The sequence below is a fragment of the Mus caroli genome, chromosome 11 (genome assembly GCF_900094665.2).
Source record: "Mus caroli chromosome 11, CAROLI_EIJ_v1.1, whole genome shotgun sequence".
Taxonomy (NCBI): domain Eukaryota; kingdom Metazoa; phylum Chordata; class Mammalia; order Rodentia; family Muridae; genus Mus; species Mus caroli.
The window spans coordinates 73561908-73583538 of record NC_034580.1 but is presented as its reverse complement, the minus strand read 5'-3'; the positions used below and the strand labels follow the sequence as shown (position 1 = coordinate 73583538).

At 40.0% G+C, this 21631-nt stretch overlaps 1 protein-coding gene across 1 annotated transcript in view; it reads left to right on the top strand.

The window, feature by feature from the left end:
- Nlk (nemo like kinase) overlaps positions 1-21631 on the top strand; it is a 78408-nt gene that overhangs the window by 3629 nt on the left and 53148 nt on the right. The window contains exon 2 of the mRNA XM_021177823.2: positions 15473-15602. Coding sequence (XP_021033482.1) covers positions 15519-15602 — 84 coding nt within the window. The 5' untranslated portion in view covers positions 15473-15518. The remainder of the gene's footprint in view (positions 1-15472; positions 15603-21631) is intronic.

Here is a 21631-nt window from a genome sequence, read left to right as displayed (position 1 = left end):
TAACTTCTTGATCAAGATATATAGTATCTTATAATTCGAAAAATCTCTAATTAAAAATATATATAGTTGGAATGGATATTTTGTTTTCTCACTCCTCATGTCATGCCCAGGACTGCTCTGATATAAGTTCCTTTTATTTGGTGGTGGAGTAGGAGGCAGGATTTCACCATGTAGACCAGGCTGGCCCGGAACTTAGAAGTCTGCCTAGCTCTGCTTTCTGGGTGCTGGGATTAAAGGTATGTGCTACCACAGTGGCTCTGACATAGCTTTTAATGTATCTGCTTTTACAAAGAAAAATCTGCATAAGTCTTTTAAATTGCTGTTTAGAATTACATCAGCAGTACGACCAGATGGCATTGAGACACTCACTTTAAGTATTCTAGGATTTTCTAAAATAGCTGGCAGAAATAGAAAAGCCGTCTTTCTCCTTAAGTGTATTTCTGTCCTTTTATCTTGGGTCTGTGTTCTAACTGTTGCACCTAGGTTAAAATCATAAAGCCAGAATGGAGATTTTTTTTTTGAGGATTAGGTAAGGTTTTATTTTACTTTAAAAATCACAATTATTCAGTTCTTTAATTACACAGATTAATGAGATTAATGGGCTTCACTGTGACATTTTCATGTACACATATGTTTGTTATGTCCATATTTGCTCTCCCTATACCCTCTCTTCCTCCTCCATGCATTCCCTTCCCTTCCGGAATGGAGAATTCTTGGGTTCCAAATGTCCTGTGCTTTATTAAATAATGACATTCCAGAAACTGTCAGTACAGGTGTTCTTGTATAGGTCACAGATATACTTAGTTTGGAAAAATCCATTGAGTGGTAACATTTCAGGCAAATGTGGTTTGCATAGCCAGTGGGTGTCAGTGAGATAGGGCTGACTTTGAGGAGGGTGCTTGGAATGTGGAAAGCTTTTTACCTTTAGAGAGCACTGAAAGCAGTGAGTGGTGCAGAACTGTCCCTGTCCCTAACTCACTGGGTAGAGTTTTGTTTTTGTTTTTTTAAGGAGCTTTTCTTACATATTTTTTGATACTTGAATATTGCCTCAGATTCCTGGACCTTAGAGGTTTAATAAAGGAATATTAGAGGAGGTGAAATGTCTACTGTTTATATTTGGGTTGAGAAAGATACAAGAGCCTTAATGGGAATCTGAGCACTGGGCGTGGTGGCTCACGCCTTTAATCCCAGCACTCGGGAGGCAGAGGCAGGCGGATTTCTGAGTTCGAGGCCAGCCTGGTCTACAGAGTGAGAGTTCCAGGTCAGCCAGGGCTACACAGAGAAACCCTGTCTCGAAAAACCAAAAAAAAAAAAAAAAAAAAAAGGGATAATTCTCTGCATTTAAACTCAACCTTTCTCCCCCATCTAAGTTTTATGTAAGGATCGTGTCCCCAACCCACAGCCAGAGAGCTGTTTTACAATGCCCCTATGCTAGTGGAGAACATTTAGATTTTGACATTTTGTACTTTCCAATTCTATATTTTTCAGAGACATTAACTGATTTTTAATAGATTAATTAATTGATCTTAGAACTAGAAATGGCTGGTTCTTCCACTGTAACATTTTCCTTTCATAGATAGATTACAGTTCGGATAACCCTAACATAAAAAGTATACACATGGCTTGTTTTTACTCAGATCTGTTTGAGGGTAAACTAAGTAACTTACTGAAACAACTTAGTTTGTAGGTCAGAGTGCTCTTGAAATCAAATGTGTTCATTTGAATGACATTTGACTAAAGTCTTTAAATCATTTTTTGTTTATTTGCTTTTGTTTTTGAGATGAACTTTCAGTATGTAGACCTGGTTGGTCTCGAACTCACAGAGATCTACCTGTCCCTACCTCCTGGCCACTAGGGTAAGCACCCCTCCATCAGTTATCATAAGAGATAAACAGAAATGATAGCCTTGTGTGTTCATAGTAGGCTAATGGGGGCAGGAATTAAGAATTTTCTTCTCATAGTAAGTCTGGAGGCTATAATGGTGATTACGTACAACTCCCTAGAGAGAAAACAAAATGCAGGAGAGGAGCCGTTGTGCTCAGCCTCTGTAGCACTGGGGTTGCAGACACTGTTCCACGGATAAAATTCACCCGTATTTCTAAGAGGCCCACTCCTTCCTTCTTTGTGTGTAAGGTCTGCTATACTAGTTGACACAAGCTTAGCATCCTCATTCCTCAGTAAGGACACATGCATGTTAATGATGTACATCTTGTTATTTAAGCAAACATTAATTTGGGTGTGCAAGGTTCTTCCCCCTACTCTTCACAAGGAGACAAAGCTTTTCTTTTTTTTTTTTTAATTAGATAATTTCTTCATTTACATTTCAAATGCTATACCGAAAGTCCCCCATACCCTCCTCCCTCCCACTCCCCTACCCACCACTCCCACTTCTTGGCCCTGGTGTTCCCCTGTACTGGGGCATATAAACTTTGCAAGACCTAGGGGCCACTCTTCCCAATGATGGCCAACTAGGCCATCTTCTGCTACATATGCAGCCATAGACACGAGCCCTGGGGGTACTGGTTAGTTCATACTGTTGTTCCACCTATAGGGTTGCAGACTCCTTCAGCTCTTGGGTACTTTCTCTAGCTCCTCCATTGGGGGCCCTGTGTTCCATCCTATAGATGACTGTGAGCATCCACTTCTGTATTTGCCAGGCATTGGCATAGCCTCACTCAAGACAGCTATATCAGGGTCCTTTCAGCAAAATCTTGCTGGTATATGCAATAGTGTCTGGGTTTGGTGGCTGATTATGGGATGGATCCCCGGGTGGGGTAGTCTCTGGATGGTCCATCCGTTTGTCCTAGCTCCAAACTTTGAGACAAAGCTTTTCAATATCACTCTGCCTATGTCTCATTTGATTCAATTGTTTCTGTAGTTAGACTTCCCAGAAATAGAAGTGCTAGGTCAGAAGGTCCGCTCCCTTTTTAAAGATCTAGCTATACAGTGCCAAATTTTTCTCTAAAAATGTTGTGCTAATTAACACCTTCCATCATTAGAATAAATTTTCTAAGTCCATGAGAAATAGCTCATAGTTTCAATTTCATTTCTTTTATTAAAAGAGCAGAGAACTATTTGTTTTGTTTTTCTCATTTTGCCTTCTCTTAAAATTAGCCTTTATTTACATACAATAGGATTTACTCATTTGAAGTATACAGTATAATTATTTCTGGCAGCTATGTATACTAGGATATCTAGCCAATGTAACAAGGATCAAAATAACTAAATAAAAGGCACATAGAAGAAAAATAAGTTAAATTGTTCTCATGAGGACATGATATTGCATATAATAAACCCAAGGACCTTTCTCATGAACCACCGTTTTTAGAAAAAAATAAAAAGATTTATTTATTTATTATATGTAAGTACAGTGCAGACACCCCAGAAGAGGGCATCAGATCTCATTATGGATGACTGTGAGCCACTATGTGGTTGCTAGGATTTGAACTCAGGACCTTCAGAAGAGCCATCTCTCCAGCCTATGAACTACCTTTTTATGTATATAATGGCTTCATTTCCTCTGTAAACTTTCCTCTTGATGTCTATTTCACCTATTCTTAGGCTTGTTTTTTACTTCGTATATTTTTTACTTTCATTTTATTTTTACCTGTTTTTATGTTTAAAGTGACTTTAGACATCATGTAGGTGGGCATTTGTTTATCTGTTAAAAAGATTTAACTGCCCTTGCTTTTTTGTTTGTTTGTTTCTTTGTTTAAAACAGGGTCTTGGTATGTAACCCACACTCTCTGCCCTTCTGTTTGCCTCCTGAGTGCTGGAATCACAAGTGTATGCTTACATGCCCATTTAGTCTACCCCCTGCCTCTCCCCTTTTCTTTTTTTAATTGCATGTCTCAGGTTATGATTCTTTAAGATAATTATCTTTAAGATAATTAGTTATACTGAAGTTTTGTTTCCTGTTGTCTTTTGCATTTTTAATTTTCCTTTCTTCCCATCCTCTTCATTTTTAAAAAACTTAAGCATTTTAATAAGCCATCAAAGTAGAAATGGCTTGCATTAATTTTTAATCATCTCTAGATGTCTGCTATTTATAGATACTTTTCTCAGAGGCTGGAGAGATGGCTCAGCACTTAGAGTATTCCTACTGCTTTTGCCCCAACTAGTCATCTTATGCCACCACTAAAAAACTCCAGACGATATGTAACTTACTTATGTCATTGAACATGAAGAAATTGAGCTGGTGCCTAACTAAAGCTTCATTCTTACTGACTGTTTTTTATGACACAGGAAGGCATTTCCCACACAGTCAGAGGAGAGAAGTAATTATCACTATCACACAACACACCCTGCCCCTACAATGGTGATGTGCTTGCAAGTTATAGTGGTGCAACAGTGGCACAGATGTTATGGGAGTAACCAGTCGCTTTAAGGAAAAATAGAATTAAAGCCCTCTTCATGAGATGAAGCCTGTACCTTATCCTGCTAAAGGGGCTAAGAACCTCTGTAATGGCATATTGCTATACCCATAGATCAATGTCAATGCATCCATCACTCAGCCCTCATCAGAGAAGCTTTTTCTTGCAGTAGGTGGTAGTTAACACAGAGACCCCACAACTGGATGAGAGTGTACAAAATACCTTCCAGCACCATGAATGCTAGTCTTGAGCAATAAGGCCTTAGCATCCGGTTATGGAGAGTAACCAGTAGTGTTGGCAACGGCCTGTAGTGTTTGCGGCTAGGGGTATGTGGAACCACTTTGGCCAATAATTCAACAAGAGGTAACCCACTTCTGGCATTGCAGGGTTTACTTGGTTGACATAAGATGTCTAGTTGGGGCATTGTTTTCTCATATTATACGGTGACTATAAATTCCTTCATATATGGATATAGTTTAGGAAGCGTCTGTGGCAGTAGATTTTCATATGGCTTTTTAAAAAACCTTTGTTATTCCCTCTCATAGCCCTTCCTTTACCCTGTCCTCTCATTGCCTTCTCCATTTAATTCGTCCACTCTGTATTCTCCTTTGATTCTCTATAACCTATATTCTATTTCTACTTCCGAGATTCCCTCTCCCCTCCCTGCTCTCTTACTAGGAACCTAGCCTTGTTGTGGTGGTTGTAGCACACACCTAACATCCACATGGAAGGCAAGCAAAGTTGTCATTTCTGTCTTATGTTTCACGGAGGGATGATTGTTTCTAGCTCCATCATTTTCCTGAAGATTTCACAATTTGATTTTTCTTGATAGTTGAGTAATATTTTGTTATGAAAATGTACTACACTTTTTACATCTGATCCACAAGCAGAAGGCAGAGAGAGCTAGCTGGGACCTGAAAGCCTACCCCTGATGACACCCCTCCTCCTACAAGGCCACACCTCCTCATCCTTCACAAATAGTTTAATCAGCTGGGGACCAAGTATCCAAACATGAGTCTATGGGGACCATTCTCTCTCTCTTTTTTTTTTTTTTTTTTTTTGGTTTTTCGAGACAGGGTTTCTCTGTATAGCCCTGGCTGTCCTGGAACTCACTTTGTAGACCAGGCTGGCCTTGAACTCAGAAATCCACCTGCCTCTACCTCCCGAGTGCTGGGATCAAAGGCGTGCGCCACCACACCCGGCTTGACCATTCTCATTCAAACCACCACATTCTACTTCCTGGCCCCAATAAGCTTGTGACAGTGTCATAACGCAGCCTTCATTTAATATAACTTTAAAAGTCCATGGTCTTTCACAGTCGCATCACTATTTAAAAGCACATAGTATGAAGTCTTTCTGACACTGGAGTTTCAGGTCGTTGTGAGCTGCTGTATATGTGTAGGGAATTGAATCTGGGTCCTCTGATAGAGTAAGTGCTCCAGACTGCTGAGCCATCTCTCCAGCCCATGTTTACTACTTTCTTTGGGTCTCAGTGTGGGCTTAGCACTTTCTTTTTTTCACTTAGGAGGCTTGGAGTCAGCCTGGTGTGTGGAGAGTTTGGGCCTTCTCCGGTGTCCTTTGAGTGCATACTCAGTCTCCAGTCCTCCAGAGATGTGTAGAGATAAGAAGGCAAAATATCTTTGTTGAATTTCCAGGTTTGTGTTCATCTGTTGGAACGACTGCCTGGGGCTGGCAGGGATGTTAGCCTTCTCTGCCCCTCTTCGGTGGTATTTGATGCCTTTGTGCACAGGTCCACTGAGTGTCTCTTAAAATCGCCTTAGGGTCTTTGGATAGAAAGGTGGTTTTCACTACCACCCTGCTCAAGTAACACATTAACTTCTACGAAGGCAGGGAAGGTGACTGGAGCAGCCCCACAAAGTTAGCCACTGACCGTCATGATTCTTTCTTACATTCAGTAATTTTTCATAAATACTTACACATTTGTCATTTGATGCTGGTCATTTCCTAGAGCCCTGACACGGTTGGTTTCTGTATTGTTGTCATGCTTTTCTTGTTCCCTGCAGAGGATTTGCTGGCCTCGTCAGTTTGCCACAGCTGGAGGTCTTGCCTCTTGTCTTGACAGTATTTTTTTTGTTTTGTTTTGTTATTTTTAACAGGCTAACTAATTAAAAACCTGAAGCACATCTATATATTGTAGCTGCTTCAGCATTTTGTTTCACAATGGAAGAAGTTGGAAGAGTGTGATTAGATCGGGGTGGGACTGTACTCTTAAATTCTGCTGACAGCTCTCTCCTGTGAAATGCTTTTTAATAGCATGTGCTTGTGTAATGATGAAGAAAATGTTTTTTTTTTAAGCAAGCAAATTTTTTTTAAGCAAGAATTTTCTTTGAAATTCTACCAAAACTCTAGAAATGATATGATTTAGTCCTCCTTTTAGAACGAACCTTCAGCATAGGAGAAAGTGTAACAAATCCATCCAGCTTATGTGGATGTGTATATGAGGAAAATATGGACAAGATCATCTTTTTAAAAAAATTACTCATTAGGCATATTTCAAGCTAAAATGCTTTTTTATTGCTTTTGGTTTGTTTCTGCTAGGAAATGAAACTCTGTAGTTTGTTTCAAATGCATTTTTAGTCAAGTGGTGGCACATGTCCTTAATCCCAGCACTTGGGAGGCAGAGGCAGGTGGATCTTTATGTATTCTATGCTAGCCTGATCTATAAGGTGAGTTTTCCAGGCCAGCCAGGGTGACATAGTGAGATCCTATCTAAAAAAAAAGGGTGGGAGTAGGATAAGGGAAATAGCCCTAGCAATTAAGAGGTCCTCTTGTAGGGGCCCAGGTTTGGTTCCTCAATGCTTACAACATTCATAACTGCAAGGGATCCAGGCACTCTTTTTCTGGCCTCTGTGGACACCAGGCATGCACGTGATCTACTTATATGCATGCAGGTAAAAAAATAATCATAAACATAAAATAAAGTTAACTAAATCTTTTTTAAAAATTTAAAACCAGACCAGGTGTGCTGGTTTTAACCCATTAATCCCAGCACTAGGAAGGCAGAGGCTGAGGATTTCTGAGTTCAAGGCCAGCCTGATTTATCTATATAGGTTTCAGGCTAGCCAGAGTTACATAGTAAAATCTTAATTAAAAAAATTAAATTTTAGTTACAAAGTAACAAATGTACAGAAGCACACATAGGGCTGGGCTTGATGGTTTAGTAAGTGCAGACTCCTGTAGCTACCCACGCAGGTGAGAGACTTTCCAGCACCAGAGTGTCCCCTGTGTTCTCCCACCATTCACTCCTCCAGAGTAGACACCATCCTAACTGTAGTTGTCCTTAGACACACCAGAAGAAAGCGTCAGATCTCATTACGAATGGTTGTGAGCCACCATGTGGTTGCTGAGATTTGAGCTCAGGACCTTAGGAAGAGCAGTCGGTGCTCTTAACTACTGAGCCATCTCTCCAGCCCCTCAAGTTTTTAATATTATGGAAATGGAGCTTTACAGTACAGTTCCTTTTTTTTCAAAATTGTGATTTACGTTGTTGCCTGAAGCAGTACGTCATTTTCATTGGTCTAGAGTATTTTTTGGATGAATGTTCAGTGGTTTTATTTGCTCTATTATGTCTTAGGGTATCCCTGCACAAACATCATGACCAAGAAGCAAGCTGGGGAGGAAAGGGTTTATTCAGCTTATACTTCCACATTTCTGTTCATCACCAAAGGAAGTCAGGACAGGAACTTACTGGCTTGCTTCTACCGGCTTGCTCAGCTTGCTTTCTTATAGAACCCAAAACTAACAGCCCAGGGATGGCACCACCCACAAGGGGCTCTCCCACCCTGATTACTAGTTGAGAAAATGCCTTACACCTGGATCTCATGGAGGCATTTCCTCAAGGGAGGCTCCTTTCTCTATGATAACTCCAGCTTGTGTCAAGTTGACACACAAAACCAACCAGTACATACTGTTTGTGGGTATTTGAATTATTTTCGCTTTTAAGGATGGTACAAAGTTTGCTGCTATGGACATTTACATATGTGTTTTAGTATACATGTGCATTTCTTTTTATTGTGTACTAAGGAGTCAGATTGCCTGTCAGCAGGTAGACTCATCTTTAGTAGACAATTCCATAGACATTGCCAACTGCTTTCCAAATGAGGGGCCAGCAGGAGACTCAGTGAGTAAAAGCACTTGCTTCCAAGCCTGGCAACCTGAGTTGAATTTGAATTCCCAAGACCCACCTGGTGGAAGGAAGGAACTAATTTACACACACACACACACACACACACACACACACACACACACACAGAGAGAGAGAGAGAGAGAGAGAGAGAGAGAGGGAGGGTATAAATAAATAAAATAGCTTAAGCTCTGTAAATTCCTACACAGCCCTTCTATGTAATTATGCATTAAGGCTAGAGATTAATTTTAGTCTTTCAGTATAGATACTTGGAACTTCCAACACTGTCTTCAAAATACTATTACATCCACCAGGGTCCAGTCAGGAGAAAGAACAACCAGGTATTTGAACAGAGTGTAACATGAACAAGTGCTAATTAGTTATAAAGTTGTCAACTAGATAATTAGACAGGCAAGAAGAGAACACTTAAGCTACCACAGAAGTGTCTGTTTTCCACCAGGGACAATGCAGGGAAGAACTTAGATGTATTACAGTTTACAAACCCATGCAGTAGAAGTACTGCCATTTGAGGGAAAGTTGTTAGTGTTGGTGTCTAGGGTGGAAGATGTAATGCAGTTAGTTATGTAAGAGTCAAAAACTATACTAGCTGCTGCTATCAGAAGCTACCACCTCCCAGAGTGAAAGATGGTGCTGGATGCAAAGGAACATGTTTCTTCATTCTCTAGCCTTGCTGGCTCTCCTAGAGCCTCCCTGTTAGGAAACCTGAGCCAATGGACAAAGTGCAGAGTTAGCCCTAACATTATAGAGCAGTGTGAAGCAGGATGGCCTTGATGTCAAGAGATAGTAATTTAGTAACTGGCACAGCCTTCCTGTTTCCCAATCTCAGAAATTTAGTAACTGGCCCAGCCTTCCTGTTTCCCAATCCTAGAGAGCCTTTACAGTAGCCCTGACTGGCCTGGGACTGCAGTTCTGCTGCCTCAGCCACGTGATGGGAAATCAGGTATGAGCCACGATGCTTGCCCGACTTCTTGTTGTTTGAGACACCTTGTTAATCTCAGGCTGTATCAGCTGACTGGGTAGCTGATGCTGGCTTTGAACTTTTAATGTTCTTGCTTCCACCTCAAGTGATAGAGTTGCAGGTAGACCACTACTACCATCCTGGTAGACAAGTCTGAAGGATCCTCTTGTAAGCCATAAGTTGGTTGGTTTTATTATCTATTAAAATACCATGTAATTTATTGTTTGATAACTATTCTTTGTATGGAGGGGAATGTTTTCCCTGACATTGCTCTTTCTTTATATATGTTTAATGGTTCTAGAGCTTGAGCTTAGGGCCTCATACACCCCAGGAAAGTTGTCTACTACTTAGCTATAGCCCTAGTTTTTTCTTACTTTTTATTTTGAGATAAGTTTGTCTGTATGTGGTCTGTTATTTTGTGTTGAGGACTGAGTTATCATGTGCCTGTGCTACACTCTTCTGGTGAGATATCCCCAGCCCTCTTTGTTTGTAAAGTTACACTTTGTATAAATCTGCCACATTCATAGAACTTTTTTGTGTACTACTTTCTGTCTTTATAAACCTGATATACGGGCTGGAGAGATGGCTCAGTGGTTAAGAGCACTGACTGCTCTTCTGAAGGTCCTGAGTTCAAATCCCAGCAACCACATGGTGGTTCACAACCATCTGTAATGAGATCTGGTGCCCTCTTCTGGTGTGTCTGAAAACAGCTACAGTGTACTTACATATAATAAATAAATCTTTTTTAAAAAACCCAAAATCCTAATATACTATAAAAATTGCCATGTCTTTTAATGTTTTTTTGTTTTTTTCTTTGTTTATTTGGATTTTTCATTCCAAAATATTCTTAAACACGTAACTTTAGGAAGCCATCCATGGGATTAAAAGCAAGTGTGTATGTGTGTGTGTGTGTGTGTGTGTGTGTGTGATTTATTTATTTTTATCTATATGAATATACTGTAGCTGTCTTTAGACACACCAGAAGACACACCAGAAGACACACACATCATTACAGATGGTTGTGAGCCACCATGGTTGTTGGGAACTGAACTCAGGACCTCTGGAAGAGCAGACAGTGCTCTCAATCACTGAGCCATCTCTCCACAGCTCCGCAAGTGTGTTTTTGTGTGACACACTTTTGATTTTAATTGCCTGTTGTGACCTCTTCTTGCCCACAGGTATTGAAGTGCACACTAGAGTTATGAATTATTTTCCACTATGGCTTTGCCAGAACCTTTCCTTCATTGCAACTGGTTTCCTGCCCATGTAATATTCATAGGTTTGTTTCTAAGAGAGGACAGTGACTAACGGCCCATGAAAACTTCTTAGAGTGGCCTGGATCATATTTACCCTCTGACATAAAGAGATTCCTGTTGAAAAGTCAGGGTGGCTACTTTTTTGCAGGCAAGACAGACTCCTCACAAAGACATTTGACAGTGACTGCACGTAAAACATATGCAATAGGGATGGAACTAATTTATGATCTTAAAAACAATTGAATATTCTTCAGACCACAGGAATTAGTGTAAAATGGTTCTTAGTTATAGTTTAACTTATCCAGCATTATTGACTGGAGACTGAAGAACTGTTATGGGCAAGCTAGATGGATCAGCAGGTGAAGGCTTTGTTGCCAGGCCTGAAGACCTGGGTTTAACACCCAGATCCACACAGTGGAAGGAAAGAACTGACTCCTGCAAGCTGTCCTCCACTTCCACATATGTTGCAGTTTGCCGTGTTTGTTTTACGTTTTTTAAGATCTTACTAGTAATACTACTTGAATATAATGACCTGCCTATTCCTTATCTTGGGTGTTTCACTATAGACCAGAGTGGCCCAGTACCATTTACTTAAACACAGAATTACAGGATATTTGAGTTCACATTTAACTCTTTCATTTAAAAGTAGATGTCTGCTTTTTCTAATCAATAATATCTAGAATATGTGTGTGTGGTGGTGGATAAACATTTTCATTGCCTTGGCTTAGGTATCATAAAAGGTCTCTTTCCCTTGTAGTATAAATTGACAATTTAAGTGATTGTTCCACATCTTTTCATAACAGGAAAGAGGTTGTTTTTTAGAAATATAGCTAACTCAGATTCCAGTAATCTAAGTAAGGAGAGCATGAAGCCTTTTTTGTTGTTGAGAGGTGCAGAAAGCTGAGAAGGGTTTAATCCTCCCACTAACAAGCTCTGTGCATTACCACAGAGTGTACAAACTCACCTGTTGGGATTCTGATTAAGAAGAACAGTGGGACATAAGAATAAATCTTGACTTGTTATGCTTCTTGTGTCCCTGAACATATAACAAGTATTAAAGTGAAACATGCACATTCTAGATTTGTCAAACTTTGCCTCAGAGTTGCCTATTTTCTCAAGTTGACTTAATCCAGCTCTATGTAAAATTAACCTAAATAATCAAAATGAATGTGAAAGCAGTAATCTAAATGTTTAGAGTTAAGTAAAGAGATCCTGTTGCAGGAATGTGAGCTGTGTTGGTGCAGTTGACAGACTAATTGTATATGTAGCAAAACCTAGCCAATTGGTGATGACAGTGTAGCATGAATAGAATCAGAAAGACTTTATTTTGTTAATCCAAGTTGAACCATTTTCATTATACATTATTTGATATGAGTGGTAAAAACCTGTATCAGAAAGATTAAGAGTGCCAGATAAAAAAAATGTTCTTCACATAAAAATCAATGAGGAGCATAAGTTTGCTGGGGATTCCTGCCAACCAGTTTAGTGGTATTTTAAGCAACAGCTTTTACATGTTTTTACTGGTTTAACAATGTTTTAAGTGGCACTTTGGTGTCCAGGAAAGTATTTCCAGGGATAAGCTTCATCTTGGTTCCTTCCAGCTTTTGTTTTTGTGTCTGACTGAAGCAGATGTGTGACAATTTCTAGGTTCCCTGGAGTAAGAATACTTTAAAGTGACCACTGCAGATCTGAAAAGCCTCCTGCTTTGTGGTTGTATTCTTTTGACAAACTCTAAAAAATGGTTTGTGGGTTCTTCTGACATCTTAAAAATATTTGAACTTGTGCCCTAAGTGCAGAAAAGGGTTGATATGATTTGGACAGATACAAAGAATGGTTCTTTCTTACAGCGTTTTAGGTTTTATCATGGTACTTGAAAGATCAAGTATTGGATTTATGATATAGCTCCATTGATAGAGTTCTTGCCTAGCATGCACAAAACCATGAGTTCGATTCCTCAGTATTACATAAACCAGGTTGATGGCATACACCTGTACTCAGAAAGTAGAGGACCAGAAATTCTAGGTCATCTTCTACTACTTAGCAAGTTGAAGGTGGGCAGGAAAGTATCTCCAGGGTTAAGACGCATCTTTTGTATTTGCCTGTGATTGAAGTAGCTGTGCGGCAATGTCCAGGTTCCTTGGATTAAGAATACTTTATTTCAAAGTGACCCTGGGCTAAATAAGAGGAAAGAAGGAGAGAGGGAGAAAAGTAAGAAATGAATGAATAAAGGCATCAAATATTAATTTAAAACTTAGGAAGTTCTACATGTTAATATAGCAGAAATACTTTAGGAAGTTAACCAAGTGCACATGTATGACCTCTGGTGTTTAGCAGGGATATAACTGACCACTTTGTGAATTATAGCTCTAAAAGTGGCTCTCCGCCCCCCCGCCCCACCCCCAAAGTCCCTACTTTGTTCTTCCACAGTTGCCTGTGCTTTGCTGTATTGGTTCTTCTGAAGGGAAGCTTTTGCTACATCAAGTTAAGAAACAAACTCAACATGGCATGAATCCTGCACTGCCATTCACATTAGTCAGAGTTAAATTGTTACCAGCCACAGGCTTGACTGACTTTTGATGAATAATGGAGTAAAATGCTGCTTTGTGAAGTTTACCTTAAAATTTACATACGACACAGTAGTAGCCTTGAACCTGTGTAAGTGTTTATAGTGTGGGTTTACCAGAGAGCAGCTTGCTTACCACAATGGACAGTGGGATGGCCAGTAGTAAAACAAGTCGGGCTAGGAAGAACTATATGAAACCCTTGCTGTTTATTTCTAAGTATTTACTGGATTGGGCTGCTGAAGATACTAAAACTATCAAAGTAGTATTTGGCAGCCATCATAATAGCAATTGACTTAGGTATAAGTAACTGTTCTAGCCTAAAGGAGCCTGAGCAGACTGGAATACAAAGTTTAATCTAACATTTTCTTTCCCTTTTACTTATTGCCATTTCATCTTGTACTGTATTGAGATAGGGGAAGGGGCTTTCAGTTACCAGTCTGACTGTAGCTTACACTTGGTTTCTTCTATTTGACTTTCATACTTTATATGGACTTTAAGTGGTGGTGCAGATTTTGCTTTTTATCTCTTGTATCTTATATCAATCCCTGGACTAATTTAGCTATACTAAAAGTTATTGAAAACTCAGGCTAGAGACCATAGCTTAGTGGAAGGGCTCCTGTTCGGCATGCACAGGACTCCCGGTTTGATCTTTAGGACTGAAAGAAAAAAACAGCTTTTGTGTGGTGCATATCAGTCATCCCAGCACTCAGGGGGCTGAGGCAGAAGGATCAGTGCCAGGCTGACCTACATCATGAGATGCTATTTTGAAAAAAAGAAACTAAAAACAGATAATGCTTGTTTTGCCAAATTTTCCATCACCAGAATCAAGAGCAATACTCTAGTTCACAGATATGGGTAGGCATCCTTGAAAGTCTCATGAACACTTAGTAGGGTCACTAAGATAAAGGTGTCAGGTGTGACACTTAGACAAGTAGAAACAGGGATGCTTCATTTTCAGGAAGGCAGAATTTGGCGGGCGTTTGATTTTTATATAAACAGGATAAGAAAGTGAGTGATTATAGTTAATTGAATGGATAATCAGGTAATTGTACCCAAGATTATGATTGGCTGTGAGTCCCATATATGGTTTCTAGTGCTGTATCTGCTACGGAGAGGAACTCTCAGTCCTGTTCTTTAAAATATAATTAGTAACTTAGATAAAGGACCTGATGGCACATGGGTCTCAGTTTTAAGTGACCCAAGTCTAAGAGAGGTGATGAGAGCAAGAACTAACAGTGATCAGCAGGATTCTACCTTGGGTGAGCAGGGCCAGACATCAGCTGCCAAATAGCCAGTTAATGACTTAAAGCATTTGGTTTAATCGGTATGGATGGACTCGTCAGGAATTTCAAAGAACTGTTTTAAAAATGAGGAAATACAGTTCGGGAACTTGGTGGTGCGGGTGCTTAGAAGACTGAGATGAAAAGGAGCGTGAGCTGTTAAGGAGGCTGTAACCACGAGGACAGCGAGAGCTTGGAAGCAAAGAGAGAGCACCGCTATTGAGGACCCGAAGGCTCCCCACGCTAACACTGAGACTTCAGAGAAAGGGAATATCACTGTAGTAACTAAATGTACATCTGTATGAGAGAGCAGTTTATGTAAACTGTATTCCAATATCTCTTCAATGTTGAAAGTGGTTCTGAAAATACAATATGACAGGATTTTTATTGACCATGTTGTCCTATGCTGTTGCTTCCCCCAGTCTTGAAAACAGCTTTATTGCTGATATTCCTACCTCACTCAGGTGGGTTCTTTAGAGTATTGGTAGATATGTATGTGAGAGAGGGAGGGAGGGAGAAGGGCGGGGAAGGGAGAGAGAATATATTAGTTCTTTGAGGTAGGGGTCCCTCAAACTCACCATCCTCCTGCCTCAGCCTCATCTTAAATGCTAGGATTACAAACAAGTATCACCAGATTTGGCTTCAGATAAGGTTTTCTTTAAGAACACGGCAGATGAACCGGGTGGTTAGACATTCTCTGCCTATGGACTCTTGTCATCTTGAACACTGAACCTAAACTTAGCATCATTATGTGGATTGGATATTGAGTGGTTTAAGATACAAAATATTTGTCATGATCTCTGAAACATTGGAGACTAAGGTTTAGAATTGATTTCTCTTTTTCCCTTCCTTTCCCCCCAAATATTGCTTCTTCAGGTCAGTAACAGATCCAAGAGATGGAAAGAGAGTAGCACTCAAAAAGATGCCCAACGTCTTCCAGAATCTGGTCTCTTGCAAAAGAGTCTTCCGGGAATTGAAGATGTTGTGTTTTTTTAAACATGATAATGTAAGTGAAATTGGTGTTTGGGGGAAACTATTTTCTAGACCTACTTCATTGGCTTGTTTAAAAACAAGAGAGTTTTGGGGGCATGGAATAATTCAGCTATAGTTTATGCCAAGCTCTGAAAAACAGCTGCATGTCTTTGCTGAAGGGGTCACAGCAGATTCTAAGTTATGTTCCTTCCTTGGTTTGCTTTCTTTTTATAAGATTCTCTTTATGCCTCTTAGGCGTCATACATTTTCACTATTGAGATCAATAGTCTACAACTTCACAGTGTATTAATCACTTCAGAGTACAGTATTATAAAATTTGACTTGGAAGTTTGGAAATTAATTACACTCTACAGTTACATGATTTACACATAATTAGACCCCAAATTAGAAAACATCACACACATTAACTTCCAGGCCAGCTTGGAATTGCAGGGCATAGTCTATTTGTTGTTGTTTTTGTTTTTTGAGATAGAGTGGCTCTATGTAGTCCTGGCTGTCCTGGAACTCAGACTCTGGCCTCAGATCATAGAGATCCCCCCTGCGTCTGCCTCCAAGTGCTCCCCACACCTGGCTTGGGATGTCTTTTTGATTCCAAGAATTTAAGCTACTAAGTTTACACCCCCACTCTCAGAAAGGAACATTATTTGTGGGGAAAATAGTTTAGAAAGAAACCATAGCCAAGACTGAACAAATTAGACCCTTCCTGTGAATGAACCCTGAATAGATTTAAGTGAGTTATAGATTTATAAACTAACAAATTAATATTAAATGAAGCAAAGCAAATGTTGGTATTTAGTTGAGGAATAATTCCAATATTCAGCATAAAAATAAAGCATAATTGTACATGAGTAATTTAAGTTAAGGAATCATTGGCCCTTGGTTTTAAGTGTAATGTTTAGGTAAGAATGTAGGAAAAACGATTTCTCATATAAAGACAGGATAGTCCTGAAGGGTAAGTTAGAGCTAGTCTGCTTACAGCTGTTTAAAGATACAGAGACTCATAGGAAAAGGGGCTAATCTACTTTGAAAGACCACATCTCAGCTAACCCTGACTTACCTGGCAGACTCATGGAAAATTTACTTGGAGTTAGCATTGAACTGTTTTGTTTCCATGTGAAAAGAACTGCCTCACTCTTCACATGGTATTTAACTATTTTAATGGTTGTAATTAACTCTATCAAAAAAGATTTCTTGTATGTCTGTGTACTTGATTACACAGAAACCTTAATAACATCAGCCAATGATGAACTCCCATTCTCACTTTAAGAAAGAAATTTGCTTGAGTTTATTTGGTTAAACTAAGACTATCGTACACATTGTCTGGCTCACTGGAAGCTACGTGGCTTGACATGTTTTGTTTGACTTGCTGATTATCCTTCCTGAAATCCCTCCTCTCCCCTTCTTTCTTTCAAGATAGGGTCTCACTCTAGAATAGGATAGCCTCACACTCACGACAGTCCTCCTGTCTTATCCTCTGAGGGCTAGAATTACAGACATAAATTAACTTTTTTTTTTTTTTTTTTTGGTTTTTTCGAGACAGGGTTTCTCTGTGTAGCCCTGGCTGTCCTGGAACTCACTTTGTAGACCAGGCTGGCCTCGNTCTGTGTAGCCCTGGCTGTCCTGGAACTCACTTTGTAGACCAGGCTGGCCTCGAACTCAGAAATCCGCCTGCCTCTGCCTCCCGAGTGCTGGGACTAAAGGCGTGCACCACCACGCCCGGTGAATTAACATTTTTTTAAACTTTTTCAAAAAGTGTTGCTGGGCTAGATAGCAGGCTATAGCTCATGGTAGAGCACTTGCCCACAGGTGAAGGCCCTGCCTCCGGCTCCCAGCACTGGGGAAGTACTTCCTTTTGTCCCTCAAAACTGTTTAGACTCATGTGTATTTGAGTAAGTTTTAAAATACCATTCAAGTTGCTGGTTTTAACTTTATAAATTGGGATTCCTAGATTTTGGAAATGTAAGTTAGAATGATGTCTAATACTCACTAAGTTCCTTATTTCCTAACTTACCCTGGGACCACCCCAGCATCAGAGAACAAAACTGCTGTACAATATCACTTCCCAGTGAAAGTATCTATGGAAAAGAAACATTTATTTCTAAGGAGACTTCAGAAGTTCACTTACTGAAGATCTGACTTTTAACAAACAAACAAACAACTGTGCTATCACAAGCTGTTGTTTGTCTTAGCTCACAACCCATGTCTGTAAAGTCATTAACTTGAAGAGATGTCACACGCCAAAGTGAGCAGTGCAAGAAAGGAAGCCGACTCCCGAAAGCCACACCAGTTGAAGCAGCCAGTTCTGATGGGGCTTCCAAGAGGCAGCTGCAAGCAGAGCTGGGTGTGCCCTGCGCTCTTGACAGTTTCTAGTGACGTGCCTTTAATTTGGGGAGGGTTTAAGTTTTCTTGTTTGCAAAATGGTCATGATAAAAGCAGAAATAACAGTCTTTGAATGTGGTGGAAATTGAATTTTTTCATAATACAGACAAGTAGACACAAACTCTTTTTGGAGCTCCTAAGCTCTCTTAGAAAAGTGCCTGTGACTTATGTAGAAATATTTGAAGTAAGGTATGAACATGGAGATGGAGAGATAGCACTGGCTTATTTATATGTAACCAGCTTCTCCATTGCTTCAGATCTATCTCCAAAGCATCTCAGGACCAGCATACTTGGTATATGTAGAATGCCAGTCTTCTTCAGAGGCAACTGATATTTGATGTAGCTAAGCCACGATTGGTCCTGAGGGGAAAACGCAGTAGCGGGTCACATGGGGGATCCAAAAGCTGGGTATAGGAGAACACAGTACTCAGGAGGCAAAGGCAGGTAAATCTCTGTTGAATTCAAGGCCAGCCTAGTCTAACAGACCCGCCATTGCTCTATGCAGTGAGGCCCTGTCTCAAACCAACAAACAAACAAACAAACAAACTAAACGACTGTCATTTTTTTGAAGGGAGTAAAACCAGCTGTTTTATGCATACTGTTTATGTGTGTCAGGAAATGCTAGATGCTCATGTACACTAATTCATTTATTTCATAAACCTCTTGCAAAATAGAACTGTTAGTTCCACTTTACAGAGAAACTTACAGAATTACCTAAGTTATTTCAGTGATCAGAGTGAAAAAATCTTGTCTGGCTCCAGACTCCATTTTCCCTAATTCAGCAAACATTAATTGTATATATCCCGTGTGCCTAGGCTACATTAGCTTTGGAGTTGGTCTCTACCTTCAGATAATGTAATGACTTTCTTAGCCTGATCAGTAGTGTGATGAGGTGGCATGGGAGGCTTGCCTGTGGTCACTTGCTTCCGTGTTTCGATGGACAGTCCATGGTGCCTACACAGACAGCCAAACGTTGAAGCATAGATCAGCGTCATAGATCTTACTTCAGACTTAGAAATTGGAATCTTTAGGGTTGAGACCCAGGTATCAATAAATTTTATAGTTTATGAGTGGAGATAGCCACTTACCATATTATTAAGGAAAAGTGAAAACTTGTGATAGGCTTAACAAACTCAACAATACTTCACCTTAAGACCTCTCCTTTACATGATACATATAAATTGATTGAAGTGAGTCATAGACTCAACTATGAAAAGTTAAGTAACACAATCTTTAGAGTAAATTAGCAGGAAAGTATCTTTGACTTTGAGATAAGTGGTCACTACTAAAGCTAAATGTATTATCCTAACGCCCCTTATAAGACAGACAGATACATACATCTAGCAAAAGACTCATGCAAGAATAGGAATGACATCTTAACTTAAAATAGCTGGATATTGAAAATTACATGATGAAATATTCCTTTCATACAAAGGAGTATCCCATAGCAGTAAAACAAATGAACAGCTAAGGCACTTAGCAACATGAGTAAATCTCACAGGCATATGTGAATAAAGGAAACTGGACCAGCAAACAGGGTGGCTCAGCCTGCTGTGAAGCCTCACAGCCTGACTTCAGCCCCTGGGACCCACATGATGGTCCCATGATTGATTCCCATGGGCTGACCTGACGCTACACATGCCATTGGCATAAACAGCAAATAAATAAATGAAAGTATAATGTTTTTTATTGTCTTTTGGGGGGAGAAGAGGGGCAGTGTTTGCTTTGTTTTGTTTCCTGGAACTCTCTCTAGGACCAGGCTAACCTTGAACTCAGATCCATGACTCTGCCTCCCGAGTGCTGGGATTAAAGGTGTGCGCCACCAATGCCCTGCTTGGTTTTTTGTTTGTTTGTTTGTTTGTTTTCTTATACAGGGTCTTATTATGTAGCTCTGGCTGGCCTGGAGTAAGTAACCAGGATGGGCCTTGAATTTACAGAGATCTGCCTGTTTGTTCCTGAGTTTCACCACACCTGGCTACTTCTCACTTTTTGAGATTTGGGGTTGTGTGTATGTAGGAGGGTACTTGGATTCCATCCAGGGCATCTCTACAAGTGCCTTTCTGTTTGCATCAAAAGGCTAAGCTTTATTTGATTTCCCCAAATAATTGTGGGGTCAAGAGAAACTCCCATCGGTTTAAATGGAAGAGTTACACATGAAGCTTTGTGTTTGAACTCTTTGTGTTCCATCTCACTTGCTCATTTACATTGCTTTGAGATCCTTGGCCTTTTCTGCCGGTCTGAGTACTTCTTTTCTCTGCACTAAGGTTAAACAAAACAACAAGCAAGAGTTTAAGCCAGTCAGTAGCCAGATGGTGTAGGCCACTATCTGAGGTACTTGTGGCTTTTCTGGTGGGAACCTCATCAGAATGGAATAAGGAAGCCTCATTCTTCTGAAAATAGGGCTGCCACTTCCCACTAGATAACCTCTAATTAGCTCAGATGGATCTGAAGTGTAAAGGAGCTTTGCCTAATAGACACTGTCATTTTTTGCATGTGTTTTCTCCCAATGTAGAATATATCTTGCTCAGGTACAGAGTTGAGAGCCTAAAAGATATCTAGTAACAGAATGTGACTCCTAATCACCTTCCTCAAGCGTCAGACATTCATGTTAATTTTTGTGTGTGTGCCACAAGTAGGAAAGTTGTACAAATTTGCTACACTGGCTGACTTAAGATTTTAAAATATGTAAAAATGAGGTAATTGTTTCCACATGATGAAAATTTTCTTTGTGAAGAAACTGAAAAATATTTTCTGCTGAAAAAATTCTCACTATAAGCATTTTAATTTAAAAGGAAATATACATAATCCTTGTAGAAACATCCAAACAATAAATCCCTCTGTGTTTAACTGGCTTCAACTTGAGGGAAGGCTTTTTCATTAAAGAAAGTTATCATTGAAAACCATTTTTTGTTTGTTTGTTGTTTGTTTGTTTTGTCTAACAGGGTTTCTCTGTATAGCCCTAGCTGGCTTAGAACCAGGCTGGCCTCAAACTCAGAGATCTGCCTCCCTCTGTCTCTCGAATGCTGGGATTAAAGGTATACACCACCCCTGCCTGGCTTGAAAACAAATTTTTAGAGACCAGGTCTCACTATGGCAGGCCTGACTGGCCTTGAACTCCTTGCATAAACCATACTTTTGCAAACTCACAGAGATCCAGCTGCTTCCATGATCCATGAGCTTTCACACCCAGATGTGGTATGGATCTTTTTATAGCACCTGCTTTAGATAATATACTTTTTATTTAAGTAAGGAAATGAGGGGGAGGGAACTGGAGAGATGGCTCAGTTGTTAAGACCACTGACTGCCCTTCCTAAAGTTCTGAGTTCAATTCCCAGCAGCCACATGGTAGATTACAGCCATCTATAGTGGGAGCTGTTACCTTCTTTTTTTGACATTCGGGTGTGCATGCAGATAGAGCACTTGTACATAAAACAAATGAGTTTTAAAAAGAGAGGAAGCAAGGAAATTGGCTGGGTAGTGGTTGCACAAGCCTTTAGTCCCAACATTCAGGAGTCAAAGCTCTTGAGTTCCAGGACAGCCGGGGCTCCACAGAGAAAACCCTGTCTCAAAAACCAAAGCAAAACAAAAAAAGAAAGAAGAGAAGAGAAGAGAAGAGAAGAGAAGAGAAGAGAAGAGAAGAAAGTTGTGAGCTTGAGGACTAGA